Consider the following 16706-nt stretch of genomic DNA (forward strand, 5'->3'; position numbering starts at 1 on the left):
GCAGTAAAATATTAGAAGGCTAAAAAAAAATTTACAAAGGCTTCATTAAATACTACAATGGCTATGCAAATCATAATAGTTCATTCAGTAAAATGGGTTTTAAATAACTTTTGGACAAAACTGTGAGCCAACTTTTCAATTTCGTAATTGAAAGAATACCACAAGAAATTTAACAACGACACTTTCTTCCCTTTAACTAATGACAGCAATATATTCCCTTTGAAATTGCACAAGCAACATATAGACTCCAATTAACAAAATTCCAGACCCTGGGAAGCTGCAAGCAGTCTCCATACAGTCAAACAGTCAAACAATACTGATTTAAACCCTTCCAATATTTCAGTTGATATGTATTGCTGTATCTATAATTCTAAAGCTGCCAAGCTTTCTGATATAATGACTACCTAGCTAGCAGCAAATACATATGGTTTTGTGGGGCTTTTTGGCAGGGGGGCTGTGAGGTTATAAAGGTTCTAGAGGCATCATTTGTATGAATGGGGAAATGAAGTATCATATATTTCTCAGAAAGAAGAAATAGCCATTTCCATACTTTTAAAATTATTCTTAAAGTGTTAATATATTTATGTAAGAAAGAAAAAAGAGTTCTTGGAGCTAGAGGGAGTAAAGACAACTGTGAAAATGTTTTCTTATAAGAAATACAAAATATGGTATTGAAGTTCCTTTCCCTTAAGATGAAATTATTACACCATAAATGAAGAACACATAAAAAGAAAGCTGGTACTTAATGAAAAATTACCTGTCCTTTAAATTCCACTGGCTTAATTCCTGCATACACTGGTATAAAACTACTTGCTAGCAGGACCTAGACAGAAGAAAGCAGAAAGAATAGAGAAAAAAAAATCAAAAAAAGGAAACAAAGTAATTTAGAACCAATACATATTTTCATACATATTTACCAGTCAATATATTAGTTTTACATAAATCCACTGTCATTTCAAAATGTCTTCTTGTTGTGGTATGTCAAAATGTGATTTAAATTATTCAACAGGGTTTGGCTTTTTATGACTTCACAGTGACAACTCTCAAAACAAAGTATCAAAAATTAACTCAATGATTAATGTGATTCAAGAGTATGAACTTAGTTTTGCAGAATGTGAAGTAAATCTACAGTTTTCAAGAAATTAAATATGCACATGCTGAAAAAAAGCAGTATATTGTCAAAGAAGAAGCTGACCGAGTCATTCTGTTAGAATATTAATATAGTGTTTATTTTCCTAATAAATCAGATTTTCAAAGTTTCAAAAATACCACAAACATCCTGAAAATTCACATATGCATACCTTTATCAATGTTTTTATTTAATACATTCAAGTATTAACGAAATACTATTTCCCCTGTTGTAAGGCTTCATTGCTGTTTACAGCTGTTCTTGATTTTTAAGGTTTTTTTTAGACGAGGACACCTCTTCTGCCATGTACAGCTTTGCACACACATATACCGTCCTATCCATTCACAGCAATACCTATGAGGGAGTGGGTATCTCTATACCTATGTATCCACTCACATATACATAAGCAATCAGTATACAGAATTTCCAGGAGAAGAGGCAAATGCGTGGACGAAGTACAGTATGTCAGAATTTTTCATACAGCTAAATCGGGTGAATATGCACACGCTTGTGTGGTGGCATGAAAGACCAATCTGGGGAACAGAAGCAGGTCACAAACTGGTGTATACACTGTGCGAAAGATGATCAGCTGCAGAAAAATATCACAATCCATGGAGATTATGGAAGAAAGTGCTGGAGCTTTTTTGGGTGGAATTACATTTACTTTTACAAAATTTAAGCTACTTTCAGTATTAAGCACCTCTGTTCCCCTAATAAGTTTTAATTAACACTGTATATGTATATGAAGTCTTCAACTTTCACTTTGAGAACTGCTTTCCTGCCTGTTTCTTTTCCTAGTGATGTGGAGCTTTGTCTGAGCTCAGATAAAAAGGCTCTCTCAGTTCCCTTATGCAAAACTGTAGCTTTTCTCTACCAAACAGGCCTTTCACTCATAAAAGCATAAGACAAGGTTCCCAAAGTTCCCAATGTCCGCTTCTTCCCCAGCCCAACACCCTTTCTCCTCTCTTCAACTCCATCTCAGTAACTTTGGCCCTTCTAAACTAAGAGAAATGGGGAAAAAAAGATTTATTGAAGGAATAGAGTCAAAACCAGGTGACCCCTGCAACATCTGAATTCATTTCAAGAGAGGACTGCAGAAAGCAGTTGTTCTTCTTATAAAGTCACTCCAGAGATCTCCAGAGTGAGGAGAGGCAGGACAAGTTTGAAGAACAAACGCTTTCAGTATTTCCCTAGCACTAACAGACCAGTGTGGACTTCTAGGCACTGCCTTACATTCTCAAGCTAAATTTATCAGTATTTTGTGCCTTGCTCCCTCACAAACACACAAATCAGGCCTCTCTTCCCCCTCACCTCCATTTCTAGAACTACAAATCTATGAATGCTGATGCAAGATGATTGTCTTCACATATGGAAAGACTATTTCAAAAGTGGGAGATTATTACCTGCCTTTCCAAGTCCACAAGGAATAGTAAAACAGATAAAATCTTAATATTGTAGAAACATACATTCAGTTTAGCCATTATGAAAACCTTTGGAACCATAAGTCTTGTTTGTTAAGCATTGAAACCAAATCCATATGACGTTGAAAGATTTCTGGCAGAAGGTACAGAAGTTTTGCTGTTTATAAAACAGTCAGCCCAGCAGTACCTTTATCCATGCCTTGCGTGTAGGTCATGTCTAGGCACGATACAATAAAATAACCTAACAAGCTCAACCCTCCCTGCTCCTGTGGCAGCCACCAACATTCAGACAGCTGTACTCATGATACAGGCAGAGCTGAAGGCATGCACAAAAACAGGTATTGTGAGCTTCTGTGAAAGACCAGACAATATGAATGCATTCCAATGAGCAGTTATGTGTAATTTTATTACTATTATTCCAACCCACCTACTGCTACTAGAGAGAACAAAAGAATAGAACAGAAATGGCTAAATCAATGAAAAAACTATTGAATACTAGTAAAAATGTACATATTTCCAAGGTCATCCTGATGCTTCTAGTTGTCTCAAGGTTAGAAGATTTCACTGCAAAAACACATAAATGAAAAGAATAATAATCTCCATGCTTGTTACCGGTGGATACTATAGCTAGAAATAACAGTGCATAACTTCAGATAAACTTTTTGCATAATTATATTTGCATGATGAAGTCCTATAAATTTTGAGAACTGACTGTCCACGTAGAATATAACAGGGTCAAGATTTTAAAGGTTATTCTTTAAAGGCAAACTCCCAATGCACACTTTGAGATTTTGTAAAAAAAAATGACACTTGTTAAAAGTGATAACAGTAAAGAATCTCTTATTTGCTCTAAGCATCCACGACGATAGGGAAAGAAGGAATTCCTTCTTATTCTATTTCCTCCTTTATCCTGCTATATCTTGGTATGTCTTCCACTAAGATACGATCAGCCACTAGCAAGAACACTTGCTTTACAAGCATCTGAACTGCTTCTACCATCTCACATCAGCTTATCCTGATCCAAATTTAAAATGTGGCATTCAGATGAAGAGAAGGGCAGTAAAAAATCTTCCCAGCTACAGTTAAAATGCAGCTTATATACAGTACTTAGCATTACATTATAGCCATTATCCACAAGCACCTGTAGGAATTGTTCAATTTTTCTTAAACTTCCTTTATTTTCTTTTGTGATGAAACATAATGGTATCAGTGAAGAAAGAGATGCAAATTTTTTACAACATTTTGAGATTCTCTACTGTGTTCTCATATACTGCACAATTAGTTACCTGTTACTATTAGAAACACTTTGCCTACAAGGTAGAACTTGAATAACCAATGAAGGAAACACACACAAACACCAAATAAATTTTAGCAAAATTTTTGAAGCTATAGGATCGAATCCTGCTTTAAACATTGTTTATATTATGGTTGTAGCAAGTGGTTACCTGAGTAAACCAGTGATTTTACCGTACAATTAATAATATACTCTTAAGCCTTGAAGAAACTCCAGCATTTTTATTCACAACTGCCACATTCAACTTTATTACCTGAATGAGGTCGTCCCTGGATGCAAAATTTGAAACCAAGTGATTTTCCCCACTCTTTGAGTTAGTGACCGACACGTAGAGCCGGTTCTCAGCTATCTCATGAACATCAGAAGGAAGAATAGATTCTATGCCCTCCCTAGAGGAAAGAAAATGCTCAGCATTACTCACACCATTATTTAAAAACCTTCCAAATACATTAGGGCTGAGTACCCCACTGCGAAGAAGAAATATGCACCCTCTCCATTTGCATTTGGAGAGCTCAACACAAAAATGACCTTACAGAAGGATTAAGATAGGTACCTAAGTGTTTTCATAAAATCATAACCAGGTGTTACAGCACCAAAGTTCAATCTTCTGACTTCCTCTGCAAATCCATAGGCAAAGTGCTTACATTTCTGGAAATGGAAAATAATAACCATGAAGATGTTTTAGTGATCGGAAGCATGTTCAACTGCAGTACCTAAAATATACTAGAGGCTAAAGCTTTAAAAAAACAGTTATTAGATCAAACTGAAATATTTTCCCTTGCAACAAGACATGCATAACGAAACGTTGATCCTTTTCTAAGGATTAATTTATAAGAAAAAAAAATCCCTAATGAAAAAAAAAAATTATAAGCTTTCACAAGGATACCACTTTAACAACCGAAGAAAGTTAAAGGCTATTTTTCTATATACTACCACTGCTAAATAATCAGTTCCCTAGACCATGCCATTACAAGAACAATCATTTAGTTCAAAGTCTAAAGCCACCTTTTATTTTAAAGTCTATTTCAGAACTTAAACCAGACACAAGTACCTTAAGATGCTTATAAGCAATAAAAAAGAAAAAAAATTACAATGATTTCTTCTCACTAATACAAAAAATAAGCTACTAACAAATATACATATTTTATTAATAAAATACTATAGAAGTATTTAATGAATGGAAAACTATGATGGATGACATAGGAAGAAATGACACTGCAGAAAACCAGGCAACAGATTCCTGCACAAGGAACCTTTTACACAAGCTGTAATGCACAGCATTAATGACTGCAGGAAAATAGCTTGAAGTGTGAGTCATACCAACTCCAAAGGGACAGTAAAGGAATTGGTATAATTTATTTTTCAGCCATAACATGCTGAAACAATGAATTAAGATCCTGAGCGCCTAAGACTCACTATTCAATATTTGTAATCCTTTTTTCATCCTTTCATGCAGACTTCTCTAATGATTCTAGAGACTTTGAAAAAACTAAACTCAATCTTATGCAACCTTCTGAAATTGGTACTCTATAAATATATTATACCCACATTCACCTATATAACCACATGAGAAAAAGATAGTTTGGGTTTCCTGGATTATTAGGTCCCTGAATAAAGAACAAATATGTTGACAGTAAAAAAATGAATTATTCAGTGGTTAAGGAAAGGAAAGGAAAAAAAAAATAGAGACATGAACGTATTCTACTGAGAAGGAGGATACAGGAGCCAATGAAAGAAAAACCAGGAAGGAGTTAGGGTAAGGATTAACCTGAGATCAGAGCCAGCTGACTGAAGCAGTTAAACTTCCTCACATCACTTGTATGACAGAGCACTCATCTAAGTGAAAGACAGAAATACAGTTCTTGCATCCACTTTCTTTATATGGCCTTTGAATAAATGTATCAAAAAAGTTCACTAAGAGGTTCATACCTCTTAAAGAAACAATCACTGTAAATATTTGTGCTACTTAATTTCACATTGGTTAGATTTGTACCTTTACCCTATAACGTACTTGTCATTGCTAGCTCAAAGATAAAAGTAGTTACATGCACTAAGTCTTTAATTTATTCTACATCAGGCAGTTAGGCTTCTTCTGTAGTCAACCTGCTATAGAGGCACATTCTGACACCTCTCTCTTTAAATGCAGAAGAAACCCATAAAACCCAACATAGAAGCACCTCAGACCTACTATCTCAATATTTAAGATGCTTAAATAAAGTTACGAGGAGCTAAGAGTACCAGGGAGCTGGATGAATCCAAACCTAGGGGAATGACAGAGAACTACTTTCCATACTACAAGTGCTAGGAATGGACTGTATCTAGACTCTCAATTACTGCTCTCAAAAGAGACAACTTCTTACAGCTATGAATTGTTTTAGAATTTGAGTCCTAGAAGCTTTCAACAATACATCTGCATTTTAAATTTTGACTGAGGCCGTGCTTAGAAATTGTAACTGCTTGTACTGAGATATGCAAACTTGATATCAAACATGACCAAGGTAATTTTAAAATAAACAGTCATTTATCCATAACTAAATAAGCCTCCTTAGAATTCTCTAGTCCCGTGCCTTTTCAAACAGTGACAAAAATCCAATATATGACAGAAAAACATCTGGAAACTGCCTTAGAACAGCAACAGTCAAAACAATAAATCTTCAATGTTACATTCTCTCCAAGTAAAGACAGGCTGCATTAAAGCTTTGAGATTAGGAGATGAAGAAAGTCCTAATTATGGCTTGTCTAACATTGCCATCTCTGGGGAGAGGGGGGGAGAAAAGGAAAAAAATGATTAACTGATTAAGAGCTATATTTGTGGACATAAAATATTTCAAGCTAGAAATGTAGTAACGATAATGATATAATTATCCTGATATGAAAAGATAGTTCTATCCAGTACAGAACACTGCCTTTACTTAAATTCCATGAGAATTAGAAAGTATTATTCCCACTGCCAAAGAACTCTCAATTTTCCATTTAAACAATATAACAGAATAACTAAAAAGTACATAAAAAATGGAAAGGAATAGATAGTTCATGAAGCTTTCTTTAGTTTGCAATAAAATGACAAACTTTCAAGGAAAAATACATCAGACTCAATGTAATATAGACTTAGTTTCCAAAAACAAAAACTAAAAACTGTTCTAATATTTTTACGTAGAAAAATCTTTGTAAGTTGGACCAGGCTGAGAACAAGTGCTCATACCCAGAGTCTGCAATAAGCAGAAAAATTTCCTTGGGCTAACAAAGAGCTGCCATGCTCACCACAGAGGAAATTAAAGTCAGAGGTACACATTATATCAGGCAAACTTGAAACTGAACTACTGTCAGAGGTGACAGAAGGGGAGTAATGCCTGCACAGAATACAAAGAGGTTCCACACAACAGAGTGGAACTTGCCTAATACCAAGTCATATAAGGAATGCTCCCAGGGGAGTGGGGTGGGGGAAAGAAGCCAGGGACAAACCTATTGCTGAAAGTAACAGAAGTACAGTTAATGCTGCAAGCTGAGTTCATATCCCAGCAGAAACAACCAACAAACAAACAGAAAGATCAGTGGCAAAGTAGGGTTCGGCTGGGACTATTTTTGAATCAAATGAAGTGAAATAATCAAGGCCTAGAGAAAGTTATCAAATGCTCACTGGACTGAAACATAAGTGTAACTTAGACCAAAATCTAACAGCCTGTTTTCCCCACAATAATTAAAACTATTCAAGAAATATTAACATTTTGGCAATGCCTGGTCCTCTACATTTATTAAGGCAAAGTCACTACAGACACTTCAGGAGAGCAAAGCAGCCTTAACCTGTGGGGAAAATCAAGCAAAGAGACACCAAAAGAAACCCTAATACTCTCCACAGAATCTTTAACATTGTAGTCATTGAATATAACCTTGGTGTCTCTGCATGACACTATATCCATGGTGAGAAAGGAGTGGCATCTCTGGAGATGAAACAACCCAGACACATGTCAGAACAGAATGCTGTGCAGGGTAATCCTACTGGGTGCTGTTAAGGCATGGGTTGCACTGAGTCTAAAGGAGATGCAAAAGCATTTAACACTGTTCAGTGCAATACAGGCAGCAAGAAAAAATTCTGAGCAGGTAGGACCTGTTTATGAAGACACACTCCATCTACCATTTTCATCTCCTTTCAAAAAAGGTTGAAAGGATGGTGCAATGCACTTGCTTAACAAAGCATATCTCTAGCCAAGAGAACAATGATTCACTGTGTAATGTACCATCATTCAGTAAATATACATTTTGGTATACTGAAGTATATCTGTTGCCTACAAATCAACATTCACACACATGAGATTTTGTATTTACACAGATTAAAATATAAAGTTCATATGAAATATTTTTGTCATAAACCTTTTTGCTCATGAATCACAGATGTGGTCAATGAAAACATGATAAAAGAGTCCTGTTCCTAGCAAGTAAAAAGAAGAAAAAACAAGAAACAAAACATTTTAATAAACTGAATGGAAGATGATTATATTAAAAAAATTCCTTTAAAAATTATCATGGCCTATACCTACGAGTTTATTAATTTACCTCTATATTTTCTGGCACTGCTAACAAGACAGCGGCAGCCAGAGATCCCGCAGAAGCTCCTGCAAAAGCTTTCACATCTCTCAGTAACTTCTTACCATGCCTGTGAAAAGCAGCTGCTGCCCCCAAGTGGTAAATGCCCAGAAAGCCACAAGCCGCAAAGGACAGGTTGATATGTTTCATTTGGGCTGTGGACATAAAGTGTCACAGTCAGAAAAATTTTCTGTTGCAACATACATTTATTCTTTTGGCTAACTTACCCTATCTATATAACAAAAATCAGGTTACTTTAGAACATTAAAAGCTTTTGATTACTAAATACATCAAACAATCAGCAGTTAGTTGAGTATCTCCAAACCTGAAAACAACTCTAAAATAATCCTTAGCACAAATCTCTTTTTAAAGCAATTAAAAATATATACCTTTATATACAATGTAACTACACTTTTTCACCTGATTTGCCAAAGAAATGCAAACTAAGAGTAGCTACACAACAGTGATTAAAGAACACCTTTGGAGAACAAACATTGTTAGCCACCTTTATTAAGAAGTCAAATTAATTATAAAACTGCTGGCTACTGTCTCATCATGTAGTGACAGGACTGGGAGAGTGGATTCAAACGGAGAGAAAATTTAGATTGGATATTAGGAAAAATTTGTTAATGTGAGGGTGGTGAGACACTGGAACAGGTTGCCCAGGGAAGCTGTGGATGCCCTGTCTCTGGCAGTATTCAAGGCCGGGTTGGATGGAGCTCTGAGCAACCTGGTCTAGTGGGAGGCGTCCCTGCCCATGGCTGGGGGGTTGGAACTAGATGATCTTTAAGGTGCCTCGCAGCCCAGGGCATTCTATGATTCTATGATTCATACTCTCCTTACACAAGCAGAGCCTTGAATCCATTATAATTCTCTAAGAGACGAATTTTTTCTGTCATCTTTGAAACCCATTTGCTTACTAGAATTATTAATAGACAAATTTTTAAAGTAATTACTAGTTTAAAAAAGAAAACTACAAAACATACTGCTGGTACTATTAAAATAAGAAGGAATAAAAAAAACCCAAAGTAAAATACAAAGCACTAAATGTATGAAAACACACACACTCTGAAGGTGTCAAGGGCAGATTTTAAAATTAAGAAAAAAACACCACAAATGGTAAGCATAAGTTCAGATTATTAGGGATAGTTAATTAAATAAACAAAATAGAATGTTGTACATTATATTAGCTCTTCTGCTTCTGCAAATAACTACATTATGAAAGCAAGGTATTCCACAGATTATATTTTACAGATGTAAGAGATACTGCACACATTGAATTGAAAATAACCCCCTACTATACTTGGGTACATCTCAATATCAATGGGAATAGAAGACAGAAACTGTTGTATCAGTCCTGATGAAGAGAGGCAAACATATACAGCACCATATTTTTGTTAAAGATATTTCTTCATCTCTGAAATGGGAAGAGCAGGAAAGATGGGGATAAGAAACAGCTTTCAAAACCACTAGATAAGACATGCTAAACCCAATTGCTTTACCACAGCATGATCAAAATCAGACCTAATGATATAACCAGGTTTGCTATTTTACTGAACAAGAGAGAGAGATGGAGAGCATATCATAGTGCCAGGGAATATTTGGTGGATCAGTCAGTCTGCTAAAGCACGTAGTTTATCATCTGCACTGGAAACACTTCCATATCCACTTTTAAGTAGGAATACTTGTAACAAATCTAACACACGGTACTCATAGAAAGAACCAGAAGTTGGCTCTTGCTGTGACAATAGGAGAGAAAGGTATTTAGAACAAAGCAAGTGATAAACTGATTTACTATTTTTAAAAAGAAGGATCTTTTCATTTAAAGAAAAGTCACTGTGCTGAATAGAAGGTAAAAAAAGTTTACTCAGGATGTTACTGGAAAACAACAAACACAACTCTACTTTGATTTTTTAATTTTTTTTAATAGAGTGGAAGAAAACTAAAACAGTCTTTGAAGTTTGATGTCACAATGGGCTTTCTTTCAGGATAGTTATAACCAGCTGCTGCAGCTGTCTCCATACCTTCCACAAATTAGGAGCAAGGATGCATTTGCATCACGGGCCACTCTGACTAAAACATGAAACTGGTTAAAACAACTGGATTCTTACATAGGAATGGAAGAATCAACTCCCATTTCTGCCCAAAATAGACCTCAAGATCAAGAACTACTACTGTGAAGCATTACATGAAATAAGAACTATGTTTACACAGCTGATTGGTCAAAAAATATGCAAAGTATGAGTTCACAAATCCAAAGAATTACATCTAAGGGACCTATGAAATGTAACTAAGAAATACAACTGTAAGATAATAAGGTTATGTAAATAAAAATAAGTGTATGGATGCTTATGTACATGTATATGCATATTTAAACCTTCTACAAGGCTCATACTCCAAAAAGTATTTCTCTCTGCTGGAAAATAATTAAATTATCACAAATCAAAAAAAAAAAAAAAGATGAGAACTACAAAGAGTATCTATGGTTACAGTAAAAAATTTTAGATTAAAAGATTTTTTTTAAAAAGAAAAATTCCCAACCAATGTGGACAAAAAATCACACTTCATTATATAAAGAAGTGGCTGGTACATTTTCTCTACAGTGAGAACAGAAAAGGAGGTTATGTGAACTGAGGAAACTATTTGAATCTCAGATCAAAAACTACCAAACGTATCTGACTAAAGTCAGATATCCATGCCTCCTCTTACACACCTTCATAAGGAAACTGTAGTTTCTTATATGAGCTTTAGTCCAATTCAATTACCAGTTACTGCGAGTAACTACTATTCTCTTTGAGTGTCTGGATACATGGCACTCACTCTTTCATGCGAGTTAATTTCTTAACACTTAGATCCCATGCTTCTCTGCCTCCTTCATTTCCCTACCCAAGAGACAAAAAGAGAGATTATTGACTGAGTATTCACATCAGTCACTTGACTGACAAAAGGATTCAGTGAGAGGCAAACACACAAGAACAAACAGTGCTAAGATTTCAAGTCAAGGAATACTGTTCAAGAATGCTGCTAGTCTCATACTCTGTGAAGAGCAGACTAATTTCAAATCCAAAAAGATTAAATTAACACAATGTAAAAATAAGGTAGGTTTTTTTTTACTTTTAGTAAACAGAAGTACTTGATCGACTGGATTTGTATGGCATGCAATACAACACTGTTTTACAGATTCCCCAAGAGAACCTCAAATTAAGAGTAGCAATAGCATGGCTGTGTTATCCAGACACTACATTCCTATTAATTAGGATCAATTCTCAGGTATACATTAAGTATTTGTCATATACACAAAAAATTTTGAAATTCCTCAGTATAAATATTAATTGGCAGATGGCATTCATGCTCAAATGACAGATCCAGTGGTTACATCTAGCTGAATGACTGAGAAATGGGGTATGCACATACATCTATCAACTCCGTAAGCGGCAAATAATGAGAAGGAGAAATCATTGAATCATATTATCATTCAAGTGGCCTCTTTCCCAACCTTCTTATGCTCAAAACAGGGTCAGCTATCAGATCAAATTTTGTTGTTCAGGGCTTTACCCAGTTGTTAACTTGAAAATCTTGTAATGTTTAGCTCCTAAGTGATAGCTAGCATTTGTCTGTTGCTTGATGAAACAATCAGGTCTTCTTTCATTTGTTTAGAATATGAAAATCAGTAAAGTATTGCAAATACTCAGCATTACAGAGAAGAAACAGACATTAATATATTCAATCAGTACTATGCATCCACCTGCAAGAAAGTGGGTGGAATGAGGCCTCTTCAACAAATCTGTAAAAAAGCACTTAACCCACAAAGGATGCAGATGAGAAAGATGATACAGATAAATAAGAATCATGGTTCTGTAAGGAACTACCTGCTTCACAGATGCAGTTTAGCAATGTTGTTTTACCTCACAAAGAAATTTCAGAATAATCAGAAAGATAAGAAAGCATTTGTTGGATGAATGTCCTGTAAAATCAGAAAGGCAAGTACAGCAAAACCAAGACACATTTAAAAGAATATAAATTTTCCCATTTCTTTTGATGCTTGCAAATATGTCGTGGCATTACTTGATTTGCAAGTTATAACTGTGTATTTCAGAGAAAGTATGATTTAAAAATGTCTTTTGTTTTGATGATCTGAGAGATCACTGCACTTTTGATCAAAAAAAAGAATTGTATGATTATAAAAACTGCAAAGAGGAAACACAGAAATTTAATTAAGTTTACATTATGACTATTCCCTGACAATTTTTAATAGAGTAACAGGAATAGGGCACAGTCACCTGTGGACACAAACCACTTCTTTCAGCTGAGCAGAGAGCAGAAATCTTGCTATCTTAGAAATAGTATGAAACACCTGTTTCACAACACTTCAAAACAAATATTCTTAAGAGAGTTTAGCATGAATTGTGACTATTAAGGATATTAATACCTATTAACACAAAGCTGTCATATTGGCATGTCTTAGGAAAACGTTTCAATGAACCTTAAAAGATTCATAAGTACATTTCAGCTGGACAGTGCACATACTGTAGAGGTACGATATAAAGAGGACATAGCAAACACTTCTGCCACTGCTTTTCAAAACGTTATCATCTTACATGATTGGCAAAATTCAAAATATAAAGATTTCAACTGGTTAAGGGGATAGAAATGCTTCTGTTGTCTACAAGAGAAAAAACCAGAAGCATAAGAAAAGATATGTACAAGAAGAACACTGGGGCTGTTCAATTTCATTATTTTCCATATAACACAGGAATAAACATAAACCTAAGAGTTCTCTTTAAAAGATTACCCATCTGCAGGAAAAAAAAACCCACTGGTGATTAAAAATCTACTGGAGGTGGGGGCATTCCTGTTTACTCAGGAGTATCTCCATTTTGTAATGCAAACCTTCAAGAGAATGTATGTAAGGAGACAAGGCTGTACAGAAGAATTATGATACAGTACCACACAGCTTTCTCAGGACAGGTACTGTTTTCCTGATTGTAATGCACAAGAAATAGCACAACAGTTTCTCACAGGGCTGTTTCCTGAGCAATGTAATTACATAAACATTGTACCATCCCAGTGTCTTAACCTGTCGTAACTACCTCCTGTCATCCCACTTGTAAACAAAAGCTGAAAATGCCCAAAGCAACTGAGTACACACACCTTCACAAACAAAATTTAAATATACATAGAATGCAAACGACCAAGCACCCTGAAGCACAGGAACTAAAATGTATGAGGCATAACAGCACATCGGAGGATTAGTTATTAGCAAAGAATGACAGAACAAGCAAAGTCACAGAAAGAACTGTTTAGCTCGGCAGCACTGCTAAATTAAAGGTCATAAGTGTAACTACTAATTTACCTGAATCAAAAATCACCACTGACACAGAAAATGTTTGTTTTTTCACATTCCTGGCAGGGAAAAAAGCGCACTAGCATAACAATTCACAGTCTTCACTGAATATAAGAATTTGACAAAGTTGAAGGAAAAAACATAGTAAGTACATAATCTAACCAGCCATTAAGAACCTTAACAAAATCACTAGTCTTTGCAAACTGTAACAATTGCATGTAATCCCCTTAAAATTAAAAACAGAAACACATCACATGATACTAAACTTTCAAATTAAGATTCTAGACCTTGAGCCTTAAGACAAGGTGTCAACAGAGGGTAGGGAAGGCTGACTTCTTCAGAAGAAGGCAGCAAAAGGTTCAATACCTTCTAATGAATGTTGTCTTCCATCACATACTCCACTGGGACTTTTTCCAACAGCTATTTTGGTTTCCTCTGCACTAGTAGCCATTCTTCTATCAACCTCTGATTGTTTATCATTTACCTTGGAAACCTACAATCCGAGAGTCAGACATATTACTATTAAAAAGAAAAACAACAACAAATATGACATCGTTTAACAATAATTGTTAAGTCATCTAGATGAATTTCTCAGCTGCTTAGCTGCCACTAAACTAGTTCAAACCTCAATGTTCCACAACTTAGGCATGCAGCAATTTATATTTAAGATTAATTTACCTAGATATTGAAAATCCCTGCCGTCAGGATATGCCAGTGTCCAAAATGACATTTAGTTTGTGTCCTTTCCCACTATTTTTGTTTATATCAACAGATTTTTTATAATCAAACTCTTAAGTTTTTATCCTCCCTTACCAATCCATTTTCTCCCCCACCTTCTGTTGCCTAACATTGCATCTGTAAGTCATTTTCCAGAGAATTCTGGTCCTATTCTTCACTAAACAACTGTCACTCTAACTAATCACCCTGTCATTTATCATGCACTACTGTCTGAAGTATAGTTTGAAGAAAATTAATGTTTCTCCCGAACTTAGAACTATTAGACTCAAAACTTCATTCTAAGTATTGGTACTCCGGCACCTATTGCTGCCTGCCCCTTTACCTTGATAAATTGAAGGCATCTTCAATTCATAATTAATGCTGCCAAATCAAAAGCTTAGCTCTGCAGAGTATAAAATAAATTATTTTATCACTGTATTTATGCACATCACTTATATCTTTAGAGCATCACAGAAATACTTACCTGGAATTTAACTCTGTTATGTGGCACTCTTACAGTGCAACAGTTTGTAATTCCAATCCAGAACTGCTGAGTTTTGGGAAACATGCAACTACACAATTGGCCTTTTTTTAACTGGAGCAACAGTATTTGAGCACTACACAGTCTTTTGGCAGTCCACATTTTCTTAAAAGTGATCCAAGTGATGTGGTAACCAAACTGATACTCTCAGAAGCTGTTTTACCGTGAAGTTACAAAGGAAGCATCAATAGGTGAGCTTGGACATCACAGAAGTACAGGCAGAAACTTTCTTCTAAGCATTCCCTGTTTAAAGACATTAGGGGAAAAAAAGAGTGGTTGAAAGGTTAGTTGCACATGAAGGCCCTGATACTGTAACAAGGCTCTCCTCACACCCACCCAGCCCTAACACACAGAGGCATTGACAGCTGATTCGCTTGACAATGAAACAGTTTTGTTCAGTAGCTCCTCTCTCTCCCTCTCACCAGCCCCCATCTGGTACCGTGTTGTTCACAATTGACTATAAAGTCAATTGTTTATTTCAGAGACAGGAAGAACTAAAATTGTTAATAACACAGAGCCCGGAGCAAACAAACTGTCCCTTAACAACGTGAATACACTGCTCCTTCTACCTCAGCTGAAAACTGTGGATCCAGCAACTTCAAAGAACTTCTTCACTAAAACAAAGTGCTGGTGTCAAGATCCCAGTTAAGAGACAGCATGCTGGCTGGTACAAAGCAAGCCTTGTTATCTTCTCTGTTCCTAAGATAGCACACGGGTTACTCACACTCCCAGTGTAAGCCTGGTTTACACCTTGACCACAAAGAAGAATGTATGGAATTGTGCTCGTTCCGATGAAAAGCAAGTTCCTGCCTGACCATCACTGCAAACAACCCCAGTGTGACCCTCTGCCGCGAGGTCTCAGCGGAACACTGCCAACTTCTAACTTAATCCCAACCAAGTAAGTGAGTTACAGGTTTTCTGTTCCATCTCGTGCACCATGAGATCAGGTCTATGGTGCAACTGGATTTTTCCTACCTCCACTTTTGTTCAGCAAACAACCGAAACAAACAAGCAAAGCAGAGCCGAAACAGCGAGACAAGTTTTTTAAAGGTAATAAACACAGAACGTGAAGTGACAACCGCGGGGCGCACAATGCCCAAGTGCAGCCACTGCGCCTTCTAACCTTGGACACTTAAAGCAGGCGGGCGATTCCTACGCGGGACACGGCTCTTCCCGTCCCGATCATCCGCCGCCTCCCCGCAGGCCTCCCGCGGGCCTAGCGCGGCCTACACGAGGCAGCGGCGGCACTGTGCTCGCCTCGGGCCCACCTCCCCGGCAGCGGTCCCGCGGCAGCCCCCGCAGCGGCGGATGGCGCTCGGCACCGGGAGGTCGCGGCGGGTCCCGCCCGACCCCGGCCCAGCCCCCGCCCCCGCCCGCCTGCGCAGCGCGGGCCCGGCAGCGGCCACCGCCCGCGGCCGGGGAGGCGGGATCGTCCCGGGATCGTCCCGGCTTCGGCACCGGGCAGGCGGCGCTGGCTGTGCCGGCGGGACCGTCCCGGCCCTTCCGGGGGCTGTCGCTGCTGCCGTGTGGGCGGGTGTCCGCACCCCCAGCACCGCCCACCGCCCTTGTGCCGGGCCGCCCACCTGTTGGTGACAAGGTGGCCTCAGGGTAATAAAGATTATAAAGATTACAATTTTTTCTCCGTTTTTTTTTCTTTTCTTTTTTTTTGTGTCAGTGTT

The 16706-nt window shown here is 37.1% G+C and overlaps 1 protein-coding gene across 4 annotated transcripts in view; it reads right to left on the bottom strand.

The window, feature by feature from the left end:
• Positions 1 to 16499, bottom strand: part of PNPLA4 (patatin like domain 4, phospholipase and triacylglycerol lipase) — a 32885-nt gene extending 16386 nt beyond the window's left edge. For 3 of the 4 annotated variants that reach the window (XR_014226309.1, XM_082278932.1, XM_082278931.1), the window contains exons 1-7: positions 16151 to 16499; positions 14971 to 15270; positions 14136 to 14262; positions 8396 to 8580; positions 4398 to 4492; positions 4098 to 4233; positions 758 to 823 (exon numbers count right to left, since the gene is read on the bottom strand). Coding sequence is in view for 3 of the 4 variants with exons in the window: in XM_082278932.1 (XP_082135058.1) it covers positions 758 to 823; positions 4098 to 4233; positions 4398 to 4492; positions 8396 to 8580; positions 14136 to 14262; positions 14971 to 15129 (768 nt within the window). In the remaining variant the exon portion in view is untranslated. Of the gene's footprint in view, positions 1 to 757; positions 824 to 4097; positions 4234 to 4397; positions 4493 to 8395; positions 8581 to 14135; positions 14263 to 14970; positions 15271 to 16150 lie in introns of those variants that run through there. The other variant, XM_082278933.1, reaches the window with a different exon arrangement.
• Between the last annotated feature and the right edge of the window lie 207 nt (positions 16500 to 16706).

Source organism: Coloeus monedula, assembly GCF_965178545.1.
Source record: "Coloeus monedula genome assembly, chromosome: 3".
NCBI classification, from domain to species: domain Eukaryota; kingdom Metazoa; phylum Chordata; class Aves; order Passeriformes; family Corvidae; genus Coloeus; species Coloeus monedula.